The 21,529-nt window shown below is 57.4% G+C and overlaps 1 protein-coding gene across 4 annotated transcripts in view; it reads left to right on the top strand.

Moving 5' to 3' along the window:
• Positions 1-14,173, top strand: part of PATZ1 (POZ/BTB and AT hook containing zinc finger 1) — a 16,937-nt gene extending 2,764 nt beyond the window's left edge. Inside the window, exons 2-5 of one of the 4 annotated variants that reach the window (XM_004716707.3) lie at positions 153-216; positions 5,376-5,547; positions 11,240-11,377; positions 12,644-14,173. In XM_004716707.3, coding sequence (XP_004716764.1) covers positions 153-216; positions 5,376-5,547; positions 11,240-11,377; positions 12,644-13,062 — 793 coding nt within the window. In that variant the 3' untranslated portion in view covers positions 13,063-14,173. Of the gene's footprint in view, positions 1-152; positions 217-1,157; positions 2,050-5,375; positions 5,548-11,239; positions 11,378-12,643 lie in introns of those variants that run through there. The other 3 variants (XM_004716710.3, XM_004716708.3, XM_004716709.2) reach the window with 3 other exon arrangements.
• The last annotated feature ends 7,356 nt before the right edge of the window (positions 14,174-21,529 follow it).

The following is a 21,529-nucleotide window of genomic DNA, read 5'->3' as shown; positions in this document are numbered from 1 at the left end:
TCCCTCCCCGGCAAGGCCTGTGGGAGCCAGGGGGTGGCTGGGAGAGTCGTGTGTGTGTGTGTGTGTGTGTGTGTGTGTGTGTGTGTGTGTGTGTGTGTTGGGTTGCTGGTCAAGTTTCTTCAGGGTTTAAAATCACAGTTCTCTCTTTCCAGGCCCGACCACTTGAACGGACATATCAAGCAGGTGCACACCTCTGAGCGGCCTCACAAGTGTCAGGTAGGGGCCGGGCCGGGCAGAGATGGGCTAAAGGAGGAGCTGCTTGCTGTCCTCAAGGCCCTTGGGCACACGCAGGGCCAGCTGGTTGACCCCTGCTTTGCACACCTCCCGCTCTGTCCCTGTGTTGGCGCTTGTCCTTTGTTCTCCCCCACCCCACCCCCAGCCCCTCCACCCCCATGTTTCCTGGTTACTTGATCTTGGTTCCCACCCCGTCTTCTCTCTGTTGCTTAGTTTTCCGATGCTGGTGCTTGCTGGCTCCGTGGCTGGCACCCTACACATGCCCCGATGGCACTGGCTCCCAGCACCCCACAGGGACCCACCTTGGGAGGGGAAGGTTTGCTTAGGGCTCCTGGCAGGCTAGTGTTGTCGGTGTCTTTGTCAGCTGGGCAGGCTGTCCTGTGTCGACGGAGGGCTGGGTTCTCTTCGCTTGGGCACACAGAGTGGCATAGGGAGTGGGTGGGCCCACTTGAGCCCCGGCACCTGTCTAAACCATCCTTAGCTGTGTGTGTAGCCAGGGTTTCTGGTGGTCTCCTTCTTGCCAGACCTCTGCTTGAACCGTTTCCCGAGGCCCTGCTGGTGCCCGATGGGTGGGAAACAGGCCTCTGTCTTTGTGGTTTTCTCGCCTCTCCTGTGCCAGGTTCCTCACGGAGACTTGTTAGGAGGGAGGGTAGAGTCCCAGGGCCCAATGAACAACAGTGTTCCAAGTGCCAGGCCAGGTGGCCTCCCTGGAGGAAGAGGAGAGGACCCAGGGGGTGGGCCTGCCCGGATCTGTTTGCGCCTCACTGCTGTCTCTCTCCGGTTCTCCCGTCTCGGAGCACGTTTGGACGCTCCCGGGTAGTGCAGTGTGCTGAGCAGCTAGGCAGCTAAGAGGAGTCCAGAGGGCAGTGGGGGCATGCCCGGTGGCCTGGGGGGGTAACCTGCACTCTCTGCCCTTTTTCCAGGTGTGGGTTGGGAGCAGCAGCGGCCTGCCGCCCCTGGAACCTCTTCCTAGCGACCTGCCATCATGGGACTTTGCCCAGCCTGCTTTGTGGAGGTCGTCCCAATCGGTTCCTGACACCGCCTTTGCCCTTTCGCTAAAAAAATCACTCCCCGCCCTTGAAAGCCTGGGCCCAGCACATTCCAGCAGCCCTCTCTTCTGTCCAGCCCCACCGGGATATCTGAGGCAGGGCTGGACTGCCTCCGAGGGTGGCCGGGCTTTTACCCAGTGGCCTGTAGGTTAGCTTGAGCCGTCCCCAAGAGAGCTTCCAAGTGCCCGTTGGTCTGCGATCTCTGCTCTGGGAAAGGCCCGGGGTGGTCCCTGCCTACCATTCCCAGTTCCTTTCTGGATGATGGGGGTCTTCCCCAGCTGAGGGCTTGCAAACGGGGATGCAAAGAGCTCCTGCCTAGGACCCCCACCCCCCACCCGTCAGGTTTCTGTCTGGGCTCTCCTGCCTTTCCCTGCTTTAGCACAGGATGTGGTGCCCTGGGCATCGGTACTTGCCTGGATGATGTTAGAGGTTGGTTCTTGGTGGGAACGGAGCCACTGGCTTACCGCTCCCTGGGCCTGGCCCCCACCCCTCCCCTACTTCCAGAGAAGACTCTGGTCCAATTCTAGTTAGGGTCACCCGTGTTGCCCTGATCCCTGCCCACTCGGAAGGGTCCTGCTTTAACTTCTGGCCAGTGAATTAGACTCTTGTGACTTGAGGTTTATTTTATTGCTTGGAATGAGACTAACCAGTAGCTTGGCGTGGGGCGGATCGAGCAGATGTCGACCCTCAGGTCCCACTGGTGCGTCCTTGTAGTCCCACGGGCTCCGCTGGAGAACAGGAGTGATGATAAAAACTTTCATTCTAACATTCGAGGCTTTGTGTGTTTTGTCCTTGGTCTGTGCCATAACCCTGACATCACCGTCCCTTGGTGCCTGAGCCCAGGGCCGCCCCACCTTCAGTGCACACTCACGGACCTGTGGGACACCCTCCTCCCTTCCCCCAGCCCCATAACCAGAACTTCACCCTGAGCTGAGGACAGGCTGCCTGACCTGTTCTCTGCGCTGGGCTGGCCAGCCAGGTGTGCCTGGGTTTGGGTAAACAGAAGCGGCATCGGTTTTGCCTGGTGCAGGGTCCTGGACGAATCAGAGACAGAAGGCTTGCTCAGAGTTGGTTCCTGGGGCCCCTGGCAGAGCCGGGCTTGGGTGTACCCCCCAGTCCCTCTGGTGGTACATGAATATTGGTACGGCAGGTGGAAGGGGGCTGGTTTTATACAGTCTGGTGTCTCAGCTGCGTGAATGGCCACCAGAAAGGGGCAGAATGCCTGAGACTGGGCAGAGACGGACCTCTGCTCGGGTGGTGCCTCCTTACCTTGCCAGGTGCAGCTGAGATATGCCCTAGGCGTGGCTGGGTTTCTGGGTTCAGTGGTGCGGGACCTGTTGGGGGCCCAGCATGAGATTTGAGGTTGGAGCAGTCCGGACCTCTCCCAGTGCTTCCAGCAGCCCCGCTTGTTGCCTCACTGTTGGTGGCATCTGAGCAGGGGGGACAGCTCACCCGAGGAGTGAGTTGGTTTGACACTCCCAAGAAGGGGGCCCCTTGTACCTTTCCAAGCTGCGGGAAAGTGCCTCAGGGTTGCCAGACTTCCACCACACCAAGAGCAGGGGGTGCACTTGTGACTAAACCTCTGCTCCAAACTTTTAGGTAGCCTGGGATGGGGAAAAAAAGACCAGGACGGGGAGGGAGCAGGTCGGGTGCAGTGATAGCCCCTCATACGCCACTGTCCTACACGCCCAACCACAGGGGGTTCTGTCTTTAGGCCTGGACTACTTCTCTCTCTCCCTGCCCCCAGCCTGGGCGTTCTGTCTTTCAACGGTCTCTCCCGGAGGCCGGGTGACTAGTCTCCTTCCTGTCCTGTGGGGCGTAAACTCTGGCAGCCTGGACCTGGACTCGTGCCTTCACAAGCCCCCCAGGAAGTCTTGGGGACTTCAGCCACAGAGCGCCAATTTTTGGCACCAAGGAGCCAACAGTCCTTTCAGCTTGGCTTGTGTGACACTGAAGATTTCTGTTTCGTTTTGTTTCTGTGTTTGCTTGGCGTTTCTTTTCCCTGCACAGATTTGCATTCTGAATGACGTCTGGTCAGGCAAACGTTGGCTTTCATTCCTTGCGAGATCATCGAGGGAGGGTGGTGCGGGGGTGAGGGTTGGGGAGCCAGACCTCCCACCAGAGGGATACGGTACTCGTGGGTCATAGATGTCTAGCCAGCCGGCATCTTCGGCCAGCTGTGTAGGACAGGCAGAACCTCTGGAGGGCTGGCCGCCCAGGTTGGTGAGGGTGATAAGACAGTTCTCACTCCCCCTGTAGTCAGATGCCACTTGCCCCCACTGTGGCCTGAGATGGGGCTCACAAGGCTCCTGATGCTGCACCCAGCTTGGATCAGACCCGGCATGCTAACGTGCTGCGGTTTCTCAGTACCACCTGCCAGGAGAGGCATGGGTGCTCCTGTTGGAATGACGAGGCTATAAGTACACAGGGCTCAAAGGTACCAGGTACCAGCAGTTTCAGTCCCCTGAAGCAATGTAAGTCTACAGATTCAGTAGACTGGTGAGCTCTCAGGCTGGTCTGCGTTCCTGCCACAAGGTCGCCTCACCGGGCCTCAGTTGGCACCTCTCTAAGCTGGGGACAATCCGAGTGCCCGAGGCAGCCAGCAGGGTTGGCGGAGTAGGAAGCCTACCACTTCCTCTGGTAGCCTGGTCCACGTGCTCTTGGCCAAGTGGCTCCCAACACTTCATTTTTCTCATTTCGAAAACAAAACACAAAGCGGGTGAAAACCAGGTTTTACCCCATTACAAACTGCTTTATTCAAATTTGTAACACTGACTTAACAGACTTTAGAAAGCACAAACAGATAGCTATTGGGGACTCCCAGAATAAGAATAGTGTCTTCTGCCCTGACATCCCCACTGCTCTGCCTGGTTCTCTCCCCTACTGGGCTCTGAGGAGACAGAATAGTAGTGGTGGCAGTGTTCAGACACTGAGCTCGGGGTCTCAGCCTCTGCTTCTAATACACAGTGCCATCCTGGCATGTCAGCCAGGTGGCGAGCTTTTCCTAGGCTGACGTTCTGTCTGTCAATCACTCCGAGGTGAATGGGACTTGCTCTTCAGCACAGCTTGAACGCAGCAAATGCACACACAGAAAAAGAAACGGGGTACAGCTTGTCAGTCACTTGGCCCCCTTCTCCTGAGGGCCTGTCTGACATTCAGTGCCTGGGTGCCTCGGCAAGTCCCGGCTGGGGAAGGGGAGTTGGGGGATTGGGTCTGGCCCTGAACGCTCCAGCCCCTGAGGCCTGGTGGTGAATGGGTGTGCACCCCACAGCCTCCTCAGGCCAAGCTCTCTCAGGCTCACACTCCCTACGTCCCTGGGGAGCGTCTCATGAGCCCCATGGCATGGCTGTTGCCTGCCTGGCCCAGCAGGAGTGGGCAGTCAACGCAGGGCAGCATTCGCGTTTGGTCAGCACCAGCCCTTCCCCACCTTAACGGCTCACAAAGGCCCTCCTGCTCTATGCTGATTCTCAAGTGAACAGAATCGATACTATCATTTTGTAGGCTGGTGGTTTTTTGATGTGGTTTTGGGTTTGTTTGTTTTTTTGAGAACAAACTCATGAGAATGTCATGAGTTCTCTGCCCCTTTCCATTCGTGGTTAGTCTCCCTGGCCAGGCTCACCAACCCTTTTGAGTAAACTGAATGAATTAAAATTTTTATCTAAAGCAAGGGGGTGGGGAGGGGGGAGTAGAGATCGAGAACAGGGAGACTGGTCTGTTTTTACATTAGCAAATGCACCTGTACAGTTGCTGACAGCCAACACTCCTAAAGCCAGGTCTTTGTGTTTGTGATGAAAACATGCCTCACTCTGGACTGAAGGAGGGATGTGCTCCAGCTGCCATGTCCCGACATGCTTTTGACAGTCATTGGGGACCAGTGTTTTCAATGCCGGGGTCTCATGAAGAGGCATCATGGGAAATACAGCGTAGCCACTTGGCATCCTGGGTAGGAAGCCTGGACCAGACTTTGAGATCCACTGCAAAGGGGGGAGCCATGTGATGCTCGTGGGAGCTTGTACTTCCCAGAGAGCAGGACCGGGGGGGAATCTCGCGGAAGGGCTGCTCTCACCCGTCCCATCTTCTGTCTGCCCTCAGACCTGCAATGCTTCTTTTGCCACCCGCGACCGCCTGCGTTCCCACCTGGCCTGTCATGAAGACAAGGTGCCCTGCCAGGTGTGTGGCAAGTACCTGCGGGCCGCGTACATGGCCGATCACCTGAAGAAGCACAGTGAGGGGCCCAGCAACTTCTGCAGCATCTGTAACCGAGGTAACCGCCCCACCAGCTCCTCCATTCCAGAAGACGGGCCTCGGCTTGCGTGGGGGACCCGTGGGGCGGGGGGGTCCTGCCCATCTTCCTCAGACTCTGCCCGGCTCTCCCTTCCCTCCGGGTGATAAACGCCTTTCCGGCCACCAACTTTCCACCTCCCTACAGCTCCCAGCCTAGCGGATTGCTAACCCTGCCTTCCGGAGAAAGTTGGGGCGCTTGGAATGAATGGGTGGGCTCCACAGAGCAGCAGGTGGGCACAGGAGGAGAGAGTACCAGTCCTAAGATTGAGCCCCTGAGACACCCACTGCTTGGGTGGCAGGGTGACTAGATAGTCACAGATATCTGTGAACGCCTGAGGTTAGGGGGTGGCAGGGATCATTAGGTCCCAGGAGGTGGGACAGAAGGAGTCCTGCCTGAGGGGTTTCCCTGGCAGACTCTCGCTATCAAGAGCTTAGCAAGAAGGGGAGAGACCCTTCTAGCACGGAAGGTCAGAAGGGAGCGCAGTCAGGTGGGCCTTGGCCTGGACGATGAGGAGATGCTGAGAGTCGGTCATCGTGTTGAGGACAAAGTTGGCCTCGCTGGCGTCTCATCCTTTGGCCCGGGCGTTCGTTCTGTGGGTCGAGGTCAGACCTGTGCCTGTGGTGCTGCTGGGTCTCCGTGGCCCTTAGGACTGGAGGCGTGTGTCCTGTGACGGTAGAGGTGGCGGCTGGCGCCATTTCTCCCCTGAAGGAGGTCGGGGCAGCTTCGGATGGTGCAAAGGGGCTTCTGCGTCGTGTGCTTGCCGCGTGGCCAGGTTGGGGATGCCGCCGTGAAGTCCTTCTCTGCCGAGATGCGCTGGTCCTGGTGCTTTTGACAATCGGGGCTGTGGCCACGTGAGTGAAGCAGGAGAGTCAGGAGTTGAAGGGGCTAGGGTTTGGTCTCGGCTCCGCTGTGTGCTCTAGCTGCCCTTCGGAAGCCTCCGTTTCTTCATGGCTCCAAGGGGGCTGGGGAGACTCGTTGCCCACCTGCCGGGTTGCTGTGGGGACCTGGGGAGATGGGGTATGTGGACATTCTCTGAACCCCTCGAGGCTGACTTTGAGGGGGCCGTACACTCGCTGACCCATGGTGACAGTTAGCAGGGGCACGTTGGCAAACAGTGCGGGGTCCTTGGGCTTGGGCTGGCTGCGCGTGCCGGAGACCCCCAGTAGAGAGAGCCTGCTGAGTCGGCGTGTGTCCTTGGTGCCCTGGATCTCTCTCCTCGACTGCGCCCCTGGAGTTTCTCTTGCAGACCGTTGGATAATGGGTCCCTGCCTCTCTACCACCAGAAAAACCGTTGTGAAATGGGAAGTGGCCATAAAAGAACTGTAGAACTGGCCGCGCTGCTCTTTGGGCCCTCAGTGGAACCCCGGCCTGGCAGGCCCCTCCCCCAGGTGGTGAGCAGTGGGGGGCTGTGTGTGCAGAAAGCAGTACCATGCTGAGAGAAGGGCCGACCGTTTTGAAAAAAGGTCACACTTCCTGTCTTACCTCATCCAACTCGGGCTTCCTGACAGGGCCCCCCAACAACTCAGAATCTGTTGCCACGTGCCAGCAATGCGCAGATGTTGCAGTAAAGTTTCCGATGTTGAAGTCCCTAGCCCAAGAGCCAAGTTCAAAGAACAGAGGCGGAGGACCAAAGGGAATGGAGGAGGCTGGTGATAGAACTCAGAGAGCCCAGTCCTGATGGCAGAGTGGAGGAGAACTGGCTGGGAGAGCCAAGACCATAGCCCCGGTGGGCCCCCAGCCCAGCAGGGAAGAACAATTGAGCCCAGAGATGTCGACCCAGTTAGGAGATGGGGCAAAGCCAGCAACGAGTATACCCCGGGCGTTTCCTTTCTGTGGTGGATAAAAAGGGCTTGGGCCCCAACCATGCCAGAACCCCTATGTCTCAGAAAAGCCAGCACTAGACCCAGGTCCTCAGGTGACATCTGTAGGCTCTGGACTCAGAGCAGGAAGTCCCATTCTTCCTAGAAGTCAAAAGAGGGCTCTGATTTGGCTCGTGAGGAAGAGAGAACAATTGTGATCTGTATCCGAAGAGAAGGAGCAGGATTTATTCTTCGGGCTGAAATAGGAAGACGAGATCCAAAAAGAAAAAGGACAGGCTTCCCCACAGGAGGACAAGGGTTTTCTGGACATCCAAGACAGCGAACACTGATGAGAACGCAGAGCCCGCTGGGATCACCTTTGATACTGCCCATCAGTGGGGCCACAGTGACCGTCGGCGCTGCATCAGCGAGCCCAGGAGTGTTCTTGCCTTCACGGGGCTAAGTGCCAGCTAGCTGGTCAGAGCACTTGAGGTTGGATCCTTCAACGGGCCCTTAGTCTGTCTTTGCCGCATAGACAACCTCTGTTCGTGAAGACCGGGCATGTGGGGAGGAGACTTGAGTGAGGAGGGAGTTGCTGGTAGAAGCCAGGGGACCTTGGCTCTGCCCTAGTTACAGAGTAGGACCTGGGAGCCACCGTGTGCAGAGGGAGATACTTAGACAACTGGGTTCCTTCCTTCTCGCGTTGAGGCCATCGGTTGGTTTTGAACCCATGGGAAGGAGAGAGGGCCCGCTAGAGCGCCACGATTTTCTTCCCCCCCTTTTCAGTTTCGGTAGAAGGATCGTTGGGCACCGGCCGTTGTCTTGGTGTGAGGACGAGGCGTAGTTCGTCGGCAGAGCCGACGTTCGGACTCAAGCACCATGGCTCTGCTTCAAAGGGAGCCTTCTCCGCGGTCGGGAGTACGTGCACAAGCAGGCACCATTGCCAACCCCAGCACAGGGCCAGCCTGCCATCCTGCTAGCCTGAGTGGCCGCGGACCGACTGGCCTCACTCCCATTGTGTCCAGCCCTGCCGGGGTTTGGGCCGTCTGATCCCTGCGCAGATGGCTCACCTGCCAAAGGAGGATTTGCTCCTGAAGGGCAAGTGGCAGGCATACCAGGCAAGAAAAAACCCCTGAGGAACATTGATAAGGGGACCAGACGTCCCGCTTTTGGCAGGACAGTCCCTATTTTTAACAGTTTTTCTCGCAGCCCGCGGCGTTTTAAGAAAGTCCCGATTTTTGGAAAGCATGCACGACAAGCTAGGGTAGATGGTTTTCGGCTGCCATGTGGCTGTTTCGCCAGGATATGAGTTTTATCAATGGTGTCCTGCTTTACCAATGTTAAAATCTGGTCACCTTAAACATTGAGGGTCTCTAGAAGGCGGCCAACCCAAGGGCCAGGGCTAGACTGCTCTCCCATGAGGCTTGCCTCTATAGGGAGGGACCGGAATCAACTCCAGGTGCCCTCAGAGGGTGGGCGAGTCCACCCCTTGAAGAATTCCCTCCTGGGAGCCAGAGGCTGCGGCATCTCTGCCACCCTGATCAGGCCCCGCTCCTCGCCTCGTGGCTCATCGGTGGCTCATCATGGGCGGGTGGGTACCGTGTGTGGCGAGAAAGATAGGTTCTGCTCCGCTTCTGTTCTAGCCTCATTCACACTTAGCTGCTAAGTCGCTCTGTGTTTAATGTCTGGGCTCCAAGTGGCAGCTGTGGATCCAGCCCTGACTCCTTCGCCGCCCCCACCCCGGGGTCCTGCTATAGATAGTACCGTCGACAGCAGGGGAGGGTTCAGGGACCCAGCCATGTGTTTCCCAAGCTGTGTTTCAGGAAGACACAGCAAATGTTTTTGTCGGGCATCTTCTGTGTCCTCCCTGGCCCGCTCCCTACAAGAAGTTCGCGCATGCATTCCTGTTGCCGCCACCGGGTCCCCTCTGATGACAGTGACCTGGGCCGGCCACGCTGTGGGGGAATCGTGCTTGAAAGGCACCGCACGGGATTACAAACAAAGGTGGGGGGGTCTTCGCAGGTGGCCTTATCAGAAACTCCTGATAGCTTGTGGTGGCTGCCAAGGGCCAGGACTTCTTGGTTCAGCTTGGCCTTGAGGGTCTCTCGAAGACCAACCCAAAGGCCAGGGCTAAGACTCTGTTCTCCCAGGAGGCTTGCCTCTGTTTGGCCTCTCTCTTTGGAATGTGAGTCTGGGACCCTTATCAGCCAGTCTGCCCCACGGCCGCGGACAGACCACTTAGATCACCGTGCAGAACAACCTGTAAAACCAGGCAGAGCCGAGGGCAGCCTGTGTCTGGTCTCGCGTGGTCTTCCACCTCCCTCCAGCTGCCAGCTGCTGCTGTCAGGCCAGCCCGTACCTCCCGGGGGCTTCCGGTCTTGCCTGCCCCTGTGGCAGAGACATGAATATCAAGGGGTTATAACAGTCCAGTTTCTGGGGCCCAGGGCCAAACCAGGAGCCATTAAAGAGTGTGCCCAGGGGTCAGGGCCAAGTTCTTCTGGCACACGGTCCCCCGTTGGAGTCCAGGCCCTGCTCTCGAGGAGCTATGTGAGGGACTAGAGTTGCCTCACTGCAACGGGCCTCCCATCTCCTCATCTGTACAATGGCGATGGAGATGGTTCCCCTTTACAGGATGGTCATGGGGGGTCTTGTGGACTAACATCTGCATTGGGCCAGCACCCAGCAGAGGCGAAATTTTAGTTAGTCTTGTCAGTTTGAGAAGAGCATGCCGATTTAGACTTCTGCAGCATGCAAGCAAGCCTCGGGCAGACACAGAACACTTTCCAGCCTCTGACCCTGGAGGGAGGGACCCGAGGTCCCCCTGCAGCCGCAGACACCCCAGAGGGAATGGCAGCACGGATATCCTGTGGGCGGATAGGGGGTGGCTAAAGGCACACCTCCGGGCACACTGGCACTCCGCGTGGGCCTTACGCTACAGAGCGTCATGTCTTGCTGGAGGACAAGTGGTCCTGGGCCACGGTGAAGTCTGACGGCACAGCTCCCTCCTGCGACACCCACGCCGAAATCCCGACCGTCCGGTTCCACGTCCTTAGACTTGCGACCTGAGATCCTCTCTTCTGTGCCCGAGCCATCTCAGGGTTGAAGCTCATGGGCACAGCTCTAAATAAAATCAAGGGAAAAGAAACCATCCCTGTTTCTTCTACTTCCTCGAGAGAAGCTGGTCGAAGCTCTATCCCCCCCAAGCTGAGAGATCCTCCCCCTCCCTTGAAGCAGAGGCCACGCTCCCTGAACTTGCCCCCCTCGTCCTCTTGCTGCTCTTCAGAGGCTCTGAGCAAGGCCATCTAGATCCCGTTACCCTGACAGCGGGATGTTCGCAGCATCCTAGACAACCTCCCCACAGGTAGAAGGAGGGGGGCTCCTTCAGGATGCCTCTTGGCCTGAACCCACCCGTCTAAGACAGAGTCTGCTGTGTGGCGCAGGTCCTGGGTTCAGTTGCCCGTAGGCATCCTGCTGGCTCAACTCCGTGGCGGCCCCGGAGCCCACATACTTGTCTGACCACACTCCCCCTGGGGTGCCTTGCAGCTGCCCAGGGCCCGTAGGACATCCACTCGAAGCACCTACTCCTCAGGCGTCAGGCGTTTGACCTCTGACCCTGAAAGGGGCAGGGTCTCGGGCCAGCCCAACCCCTCCCAACCCCTCCGGCCACAGCCTGGCAGAGTGGGCTCTCCAGAGAAACCGATCGATTCCTAGACAGTAGTCCCCCCCTCTTCCCGAGCACCTGGCTCCCAAGGGGGCCCCTTCTCGGGGCAGCTGAGCTGGGCGTGCCAGCCAGCGCGGCCAGCCAAGAGCGTGGGGGAAGCAGCGCGTGTGTGTGCTGGCCGCGGGATCTCATCTCCTTTTGTCTTGTTTAGGTTTCTCCTCTGCCTCCTACTTAAAGGCCCATGTTAAAACCCACCACGGTGTTCCCCTTCCCCAGGTCTCCAGGCACCAGGAGCCCATCCCGAATGGGGGAGCAGCGTTCCACTGCGCCAGGACCTATGGCAACAAAGGCAAGCGACCCCTTGCTCTGCACTTCGCTTCTCTGCGCAGGCTGTGTTGTGGGAGCGCTGGGCCGGGCGTGGGGAGGCGGGAAGGCTGCCTCCAGGAGGCCCAGCCATCGGAGTGGCAGTGCAAGTCGCTCCCACTCCCGGCCAGTGAGTGAGCCCTTTGGGCCCTGCTGAGACCCCGCCCCGCCCCGCCTCCTCTTCCCCAGCCTTCCTCCCCTGCTCGTGGTGGCCCCCTCCCCACCCCACCCCACCGACCGGGCCCAGGGCAGGAAGAGGGGCCCTGCATGATGAGTCGGTCCGTGCTCCTCGCCCATGGACTGGTCACCCGGTGAGGATGACGCGGCGGCAGCGGTGTGGCTTGGAAGCTGCCTCCTCCGGGGGGGCCAGCAGCTGGCTGGTGGCTGTGAGCAGCCCTTTTGTGGAGGGCATCTGGCTGCATTCGTGAGGTGCATGGGGGTCTCTGGTGTGCAGTTGGTTTGCAGGCAGCGCCCCCGGCCCCACCTTCCCTGGTTGACTCAGGTGGTTCTGTGTTGCTCCGTGTGGTTGTTGCTTCGAGGAGGAGGCCAGGGCCCAGCAGATGGTAGAGATGGCATGCTCCACGCTCCCATCACAGCCCCCCACTCCCTTCCTGGCATGGCACGTGGAACCCAGGCAGGAAGCTGTCGTCGATAGAGGACACCAGTCAGGCGGGCCGGGCCCAGGCGCCCAGCCGGTGCAGTTGTACCAAGGTGCTTTTCTGTGATGCGGCCCCCCTTGACCGTGGAAGTGGAAGGAAGGGTGTTTTGTCGGCAGGAAGGTGGTGAGGGCAGGGCTGGTGTTCGCAACAGGAGGAAAAAGGCTGGATTCTGACTGGACCGGAGGGGGTCCGCGGGCTGAGGCTCTCACGGCTCTGGCTTCGCCTTGTTGGAGTGCTCTGGGAACGAGACCCCCTCGTCAGCACACCCCCCAGGTCCCCCACCCAGGGAGAGTGAGCGCCCAGGCGTTGGGGGTCTTGAGTTCCGGGCAGCAGCCGTGTCAGCCCCCTTTGACGGGGAGCGCCACATGGCCCCTGCATGGAGAGTCACTCCGGGGAGCCTGGTGGCCCCAAGGCCCTGCTCTCTCCTCCCGTGGGTGCGCCAGGTGCCCAGGCTGATGGGCCGAGCCTCGCTGGGTTCCGCCTCGGCCACGACTGGCCATCGGCTGCCCTCCACAACCCTCCCCCCCACCCCAGGAGGGGGGTCTCCCCAAAGCCTGGCCTCACCTCTCTCTTGTGTCTCGTTTCTCTCGTAGAAGGCCAGAAATGCTCACATCAGGATCCGATTGAGAGCTCCGACTCCTACGGTGACCTCTCGGACGCCAGCGACCTGAAGACCCCAGAAAAGCAGAGCGCCAACGGCTCCTTCTCCTGCGACATGGCGGTCCCCAAAAACAAAATGGAATCCGACGGGGAGAAGAAGTACCCGTGCCCTGAGTGCGGCAGCTTCTTCCGGTCCAAGTCCTACTTGAACAAACACATCCAGAAGGTGCATGTCCGGGCCCTCGGGGGCCCCCTGGGGGACCTGGGCCCTGCCCTCGGCTCCCCCTTCTCTCCCCAGCAGAACATGTCTCTCCTTGAGTCCTTCGGGTTCCAGATCGTTCAGTCGGCCTTCGCGTCCTCCCTGGTAGACCCCGAGGTGGACCAGCAGCCCATGGGGCCCGAGGGGAAATGAGGAGAAGCGTGTCCCATGGAGACCACCGCCCTCCGGGGACTGCTGAGATAGGCTGTGAATTCGGAGGGAAGTGATATCTTTGGGTTCTGTAGCTGAGAGATTTTTGTTCGTTTTCTAAAAAGCCCCCCACGCCCAGCCCAGCCCTGTCCCCCAACTGCCCTCTCCAACCACCCAGCCCCACAGTGGTCTTTAGAAATAGATTCGCATAAATAACCTGTGAGCCTCAGGGTGGGACGAGGGCAAGAAACACTACGTAGGCCTCCGAGGCAACACCAATCCCGGCGTCCCTGTTGGCGGAAGCCGGAATTGTTGGTGCTTGATTCTTAGTGAACCCCCCCCCACCCAAAAAAAAATCCAAACCCCACCTCATGACATTCTGGGACCTCAATGATTCTTTGGGGGTTCCTTCCCCACTTCTCCAATCACTTAGCCCATTGCCCTGCCCATATCCCTCAAAAGAAACCATCGTAGGGTTTCCATCCACTTAGACAGCGCCAGTGCACATCTGTCGTTCCAGAAGCCAGAAGCCTGCAGCATCCCACGGACCACGGGGTAAAGGTCTGTCCCCCTGAGCTCAAGCCCTGGTCTGGAGGGCCCCAGACCCTCCTGAGCCCCGCTGGGAGGGCCAGCATATGTCACTGCAGGGGACAGGCTCCGCTATGGGGGACAGCCCCACCCCAAATTCCAGTTCTTACGTGATTCTAACCATTCAACGTTGCTGTCGGGTTTTAATTCTCTAATATTGTTATTATTTTTTAGGACCCGTTGTAGTGAATTGCTACTGAAAGCTATCCCAGGTGAAACCGAGCTCTTTGTAAACCGCAGTCACACGTTAGGGTTAGGATGACACTTTGTTTAGTTGTACCATAATTAACTTGGCTAGTTGATTGTTTTAAGTCTATGGAAGAAATAGTTTTATGCAAAATTTTAAACAATGCCAGTCTGGTCAGGGAGGTCTGGGTTCGGCTGCTCTCGGGAGCCGGGAAGGTGGGCGAGCCAGCCGATCGGGGACATTGTGTACCTGTGTGTGTTGTCACACTTGAGCAAGCCCAGCTCGACCTCAAGGCGTGGATTGATCTGATTAGACTGTATTAAAAGCGCTAGTATGTTACCCTGCCTGCTCTTGGAGTCTTTTTAAGTTTTTCGGCGGAGGGCGCCTTTGGGACCCAGAGGGTGGGCTGAGTCCCCTTCTCCGGGGTGGGGGAGGATCCCAGAGACCTCTCTTCCCAAGCAGAGGACAAGCCTCTCGGCACGAGAGGCTTCTGCTTTGTGCACCAGCCCCACCGGGACTGACAGATGGAGTTTCTCCTGCCAGGCGGCATCCCTTCGTTCAACAAGAACTCAATATTTATTGTCTTCTCTGCTGAGTGTCAGGCATGGTTCCAGGCCCTGGGGATAGAGCACAGCGGTGGAAAAGACGCCCTCACGGAGCTTGCTAGCCAAGACAGACAAGTCAACAGATTGAAGTATGACTTCAGATACCGAGAAGTGTAAGGTGAGGGAACCGCGAGGCAGTCCGCATGGCCAAAGGGCTCTGGGAAACTCAGCATCTTGAGTCTACCCTGCCGGCCCTGCGTTACCTCCTATGCAGGGCGACACATAAGAGCAGAAATGGGAAGAGAGGCCAGGGGTGCTCATGTTAGAGAGCTCCTGGGAGCAAGAGGCAGGAGCTTAGGCACCCTGGGCATCCGGAGGAATCTCAGGGGAGCGGGAAACCCCGCAGCGGCACTTCACCTTCCAGCCAGTAAAGAGGAATGGACTGAGAAACCGTTACCATGTTGTGGACTCTGACTCCCGGCCGCTATAGGGCAAAGTCGAGCTGCCCCACAGGGTGTCCACGGCCGCAGTCAATTCCTCCCGATCCGAGAGAGGTCCCCCTCCTGTTTTCTCAGGGGTGCGGCTTCCCCTGAGAAAGTTTTCGTTCTGAGGATGGGGATTGTTGAGTGCCACAAGGCCCACGACTCCAGCCGCTGAGTCTGGGAGCCCTGAGTCAAAAACAGAAAACACCACGACTCGCACCGCTGCCGTAGAAAGCGCAAGGCTGGTGGTGCATACATACTTGAGCGATACTGGGGTTTAATATAATTGTCAGGATGTGTCTTACAGGCCACGCACCCACTCCTCACTTAGCCATGTGTTGGTATTTGACGTTCACACTTAAACAAGGGTAGCGAAAAATCCGTCTAACACTTTTGCACCATCACGGAGGGCGGAGTCAGCCGTGGTAGGTAGCAATGAATGTGGAGTGGCCTCTCCCTTGAGGTGAGTCTCTCTGGGTGGCAACACCCACACCCTTCGGCAAAGGGGGCACCCCGCCCCCACTTGCTGCACTGGGTCAGCCTACTCCATCCCCCTGGCTTCAGGCAGACGCACAGGGAGCAGCATGCAGGGTGCTCAGCTCCTAGGTGGTCTGCGCTCCCAGGAGACAGTTGGGGGAAGACTTATGTGAGGGTTTACCGACGTCTCAAAGTGAACCCACGTGGGCCTGAAGCTTCTGCCTCCTGGGTGCACCAGAGCCTTGGTGACTCGCCAGGCCCAGAGGGCAGCCCTGAAGGCAGTGCCCAGGGAACCTCTGAGCCCAGCCCTGGAGAAATGGTTCAGCTTGGGGGCCTGGGGTCACCCCCAGCCACTGCTGTGGAATTGCATCTGATTCACACTAAACCTATCGGACAGGACACAAGTGCCCATTGGAGTTTCTGAGGCTATAGAGCTTCACAAGGAGTGGCTGGTGGGTAGCAGCCCAGTGAGTAACCCCCTAGGCCACCGGAGTGCCTTCCAGTCTGACGTTATCCGGCTTTGTCAGCCCCCAAGCCACCTCCATAGAAGACTAGTTGGGCTGGGCTCGGTTCACCCAGGAAGGCTCACATCAGGACCTATCAGCTGCTATTGTTCTGTGATCATTTCCCGAAACAGTGATCCCCCATCTCTGCTTGGCAGAGGTGAGGGAGATACCATGGCACCGCAGGCCCTGTTCTTCCACCAGAGACCAGCCTACCCAGCCTTAGAGCCATGGTACAGCTGAGAGCCCAGCGTGGGCGGGACATGGCAGCTGGCAGGTCTGAGCTGTGGCCAGAAGCAGGAGCTCCTGTTGGAGCCGTTTGTGAACGGTTCTCCGACCTTGGCTTTCATTCATGGGAAGTGGGCGGCGTGGCAGGACTCACTTGGTCAGGCCCGGAGCCAGGCTCCCTGCGGGTGTGAGTTTCAGCCCCTCCCCTGCCCATGTTGGTGCCTACTCTCAGCCCTTCTCCCTTGGCAGCCTTGGGGGACCATCCCCTGAAAATCTCGGCGGCAGCCTGCGTCCCTTGGGTTCCTAGGCTCCAAGCCCAAGCTGTCTACTTGGTATTCCCCAAAGTGCCAGCTCCCCTGGGTGCTCGTAGCTCTTTATGTGAGAGGCTTTTCTTTCTGCCAACCTTCCTTTGCATCCTGTTCCTGGCCACGTCACCCTACTACCAAACACTTGACACACGTTAACTCAGCTTGTCCCAGTGAGTAGACGCCCTTCTGACAAACACCCCCTCCCCTAGTACAGCTGGTGGCAGTTGCTGTGAAGACCTGGAGCTCGTGTCTTGGCTGTCACCCTGCACTGCGGACCACCACGGCTTGTCTGGTCTGGCCAGTGGGCCCCCCCTGTGCCCCGCTGGGCATCCAGTTGGTTCCCAGCCCCCCCGGCTGTGCTCCCCCAGCACTGTGCATTTGGGTTGTAGCTCTCTGCGTGGCCTTCCTGAAGTGCGCTCCCCTCCCTGGCCTTCCTGTAGGATGGTGGCCTCATTGGCTCAGACCAGCTGGGAGACAGCCAGCTTGGGGCTGGTCACGGCACCACACTTTCTAGGGGGGTGACCGTGGGCAGGTGGGTGTTCACAGGAAACTCCCCAGGCTCCCTTCAGCTCACCCCTTCCCTCCTGACTTTCCCCGGGAGAATGAGCGTGAGCAGGGGTCAGCAACCTGTGGGGCCGGCCAGAGGGTAAGTCTGTGTGGCTTTCTGAGTCCTCTGTTCTCTGTCACCTGTGTTCAACTTGGCCTCATAGGGCAAGAGCAACCAGCTAGAGGGGGCCACCAAGTACAGGCAGGGCCAGGGGAGGATAAAGCTTCATTTCACAGGTAAAGACCTCTATGAGCCCTCAGGGTGTACAAAACTGATGGCAAGGGGGGGTTCAGCCTGTAGGCCAGCTTGTAGACCACTGTCAGGCTAGCTCCTGCTGCTCACCCCAACACACGCACATGTGCGCGTGCACACGTCACACACACCCCACAAACACACATAACATATAGACACATCACAGATACCACATAGACACACTATACATACATCCCACAAGCACACACACCTTATAAAAACACCACACATACACACCACCACCATCTCACACACACCATATATACACACCACAGATACCACATAGGCACACTATACATACACCCTACAAGTACACACACCTTATAAAAACACCACACATACCATATACACACCATACATACATACCACCAACATCTCACACACACCATATATACACACCACAGATACCACATAGACACACTATACATACACCCTACAAGTACACACACACCTTATAAAAACACCACACATACCACATACACACCATACATACATACCACCAACATCTCACACACACCATATATACACACCACAGATACCGTATACACACACCATACATACATACCCCAAACACCACACATGCACCATACATACATATTCCAAACACATACACCATACATACACAACACAAACACATCACACACACTCTATACTATACACATACTACACACACCATCCGCATACCACAAACACACATGCCACACCTACCAGACACACTGTACATACACACACCACACATACCACACATATACCATATATATAGACAACACCCCCCCACACATATATCACTCATAAACTATACATACACACCACCATATACACGTACATATAACCCACACACCGGTATCTGGTCTTGGACTGCACCCAGGCTCAGGTTCCAGCCCCACACAGGCTCCTGGTTCATGTGCGTTAAATTGTCTACCACCTGAGCTTGTGAGCACAAAGCCATGTCTCTCAGCCAAGGTCATTCTAAGGCGGCTCCGGAGCCCACCGTAGGAGGGTCCTCTGCGCTCAGGGCCAGTACGCCTGCCCAATACGCCTTCTCCCTTATTTCCTGGTCATTTTGTTTTCATGCCTAAGGAGCCCTGGTGGCGCAGTGGTTACACGATGGACTGCAATCCATAGGTCAGCAGTTTGAATCCAGCAGCCGCTCCATGGGGGAAAGACAGGGCTTTCTTCTGGGGGACTGCTAAACCAACATATAACACGTACGCGTACACACACGTGTACACGCTCTTCCCCATGGGTTTATGAGACTTCCAATCTTTCCAAGAACAGCAAGTGGGTTCAAACTGCTGACCTTGGGGCTGGCGACTCGGTGCTTAACCCACTCCGCCACCAGGGCTCTTTAAGGTGCTAGTGAGGGGTGAATTCAGGACTGCACTGTGGGTGCCCTTCCAAGGTGCAAACCTCACAGTCACACCCTCTCCCACAAGGAGGCGGATGGGTGTCAAGGCGAATGCCCTGCCCTTTCCTGAGTGCGCCCCCCCCCTCTTCCACAGCTAATGCTGCCCTCTGCTGGACGCTGGGGTGGGCGAGACAGGGCCAAGTGACCGATTACTCTCTGGGTCTGTATCTTTTGCTAAATTGCTGTGAAAGAAAAGGCCCAATATTTATCTCAGAGACGAATCTGCCCCAACTAGTTTCCTCAGGGACAGGGCAGCCTGGGGTTAGGGGATGCTGAATAAAACTTGTACCTCTGTGAGTGGGCGCACTGGGGAAAGCACCCCTTTCCCTGCGTGGAAGAGTCTGTTGCCCTCTGTAAGGCTGTGCCCCGTCCGCCTGGCAGCCAGTTGGGCAGAGGTCCTAGCCTGGGGTGGTGGGCGCTGGAGGGGGCAGTCCCTCAGGGACACCCTCTTTGGAGCCAGAACTGTGTCTTGGGCTGTTGAGTGTTTGGGGGTCTGTGCCAAGGAGCACAAATCCCTGGTGCAACAGGGCTCCTGTTTAATTTTTCAAAAGCTGTTCTTTGGCTGATGTCCAGCTCTCCATCCATATAGGCAGTGTCCCCTACCTAGCAAGTCCCTAACCCTTGTCACCCTTCAAAGCTCAGCTCAGATGGTCTCTCACCAGGACAGGCCAACTTAGGAGTCTGGCGTCCTCCACAACCCTAGAAGGTAGGCGCAGTTTTAATCTCACCGAGGCCCAGCGAGGGCACGCCGCTGCCAACGTCACCCAGCTGCGGAGAGGCAGAGGCAGGTCTCCAGTCCTGGACTGTGCCACCCCAGAGCCCAGGACTCGGTCACTGTGGTTTCTTCTGGGCCACCTATCTGTCCTGCAGACCTGTCCACTGTAGAGGCTGCTGGGAAAGTCAGCCCGCCATCAGGTGGGGAGAAGGCCTTGGCAGGTAGCCCATGGCTCAGGGTGGGGGCTGGATTGGGTGGGAGCAAAGGAGAGGAGGGGAGAGGCCCAGACCAGCATGGGATAAATGATGCTACCTGCCCACACCCTAGGTGGGGTGTCACCACATGGCCAGGAGGAGGAGAGGCCCAGCTGGGTCAAGGGCAAAGGCAGAACCCCCGGGAGGGCTGAGAAGGGCCAGCCTCATTCCTGCCAGCATCTCCACGCAGGGCCCTCCCGGGCTCACTTTACCCCAGGTTCGGAAAATATTTTCAAGTAGTCTCAATCGTGCAAGTAAACAAGAGGTGCCGACCCTCCCACCCTGTCCTGGCCCTCTCCTCCCCCAAAGGCCTTGTTGCCAGGAAGCCTTATTTGAACAGAAAGTCCCTGAGCCTCCGCCCTCCCCACCTCCTGCTCCGTGGGGTCACCTTGTTCACAGCTTCGGAAGTCAATGGCTCCCTCTGCAGGATCACCGAGGACTCTGGGGGCTCCCTTCTCTCCAATTACCCACCTAAAGAGGCTCCCTTCTCGCTCCCCACATCAGGCTGTTTTCCTTGATTTCATCCCCATCAATGATGAGCTCAGATAATTACCCAGCTTCGGGATCAGGCGCAACACAACACTGACCAACTCACTGCCCTGTAGGACAGAGTGGAGCTGCCTTAGGAGTTTCCCGGGACTAGAAATCCTTCCTTGGGGAGCAGAGAGCCTCATCTCATTCCCCAGCAGCGGCTGGTAGGTTCAAACCACTGACCTTTCTGTTAGCAGCCTTACTCGTAACTCACTGCGCCAGCAGGGTTCCTCTGGCCATCAGAGAGGGGGGTTAAGTGAAAGCTGGCACATCTACCACAGGGGGTAGTCGGCCAAGCCTCCTCCTCAGCCCCCGCTGCCCGCCAGGAGCTGGGCATTCTCACTCTCCTGTCCCCGCTCCTCGCATTTTCTGCCCCTCACTTCCTCCATCCTCCCACCCTTCTTCGCTTTAGTTATTAAGCTTTCGCTCGTTCCGAACCACCCTGAATAGGGGTAGATAAGAAGGAACAAGGATTCACCTTTCCTTTCATGTCGCTGCCAGTTAGGTGTGGACTGCTCACCACAAGGTCAGCAGTTCAAACCCACCAGCTGCTTTGCAGGAGAAAAATGAGGCTGTCTGCCCCCATACAGATTGTCTATACCAAGTCTTGGAAACACTTTATAGGGTGGCTATGAGCTGATTGACGGGATGGCAGTGGGCATCATGTCTAATGTCCTAATGGCAGAGCAGTGAGGGGCTCAACTTGTAACGGAAAGCTGGGCGGTCTGCAGGAGAGAGCTGGGGCAGGCTGCTCCCATAAAGATGACAGCCCGGGGACCCCTGTCAGGCCGTTCTAGTCTCTCCTGCAGGCAGGGCTGCTGTGAGCTGGAACCCACTGCACGGCAATGGTTTGGGGCTTGATCCTCACAGTCGTTGATACGTTTGCGCCCGTTGTTGCAGCCGCGGGGTCAATCCATCTAACTGAGGGTCTTCCTCCTTTTGGCTGACTTTACCAAACATAATGTTCTTCTCCAGGTCCCTCATGACAACGTGTCCAAAGTAGGTGAGATGAAGTCTCACCATCCCTGCTTCTAAGGAGCATTTTGGCTGTACTTCCTCCAGGACAAGATACGTTTGCTCTTCTGGCAGGTCATGGGATGGTCGATATTCTTCGCCCACCTCATCGCCCAAAGGCATGAACTCTTCTTTAGTCTTCCTTATTCATTACCCAGCTTTTACACGCCTACGAGGTCATTGAAAATACCATGCCCTGGGTCAAGAGTACCTCAGTCTTCAAAGCGTTAGTTTTGTTTTTTAACATTTTAAAGGGATCTTTTGTGACAGATGATTTCTTGATTACTGTTTCCATGAGTGTTGATTGTGGACCTCTGTTAGTCTGTGAGGTAGTTTATTGTGCCAACCTGGCTGATAAACACATGTGGGGTTAATTGAAGGGCAGAGGGATAAATAGCTCGGTGAGCCGCGCCTTTCTAGTTCTCAGGTCT

The sequence above is a fragment of the Echinops telfairi genome, unplaced genomic scaffold (assembly GCF_000313985.2).
Source record: "Echinops telfairi isolate 266 unplaced genomic scaffold, ASM31398v2 ScPeMD7_29;HRSCAF=101, whole genome shotgun sequence".
Taxonomy (NCBI): domain Eukaryota; kingdom Metazoa; phylum Chordata; class Mammalia; order Afrosoricida; family Tenrecidae; genus Echinops; species Echinops telfairi.
This window is presented reverse-complemented; position numbering and strand designations above follow the sequence as displayed.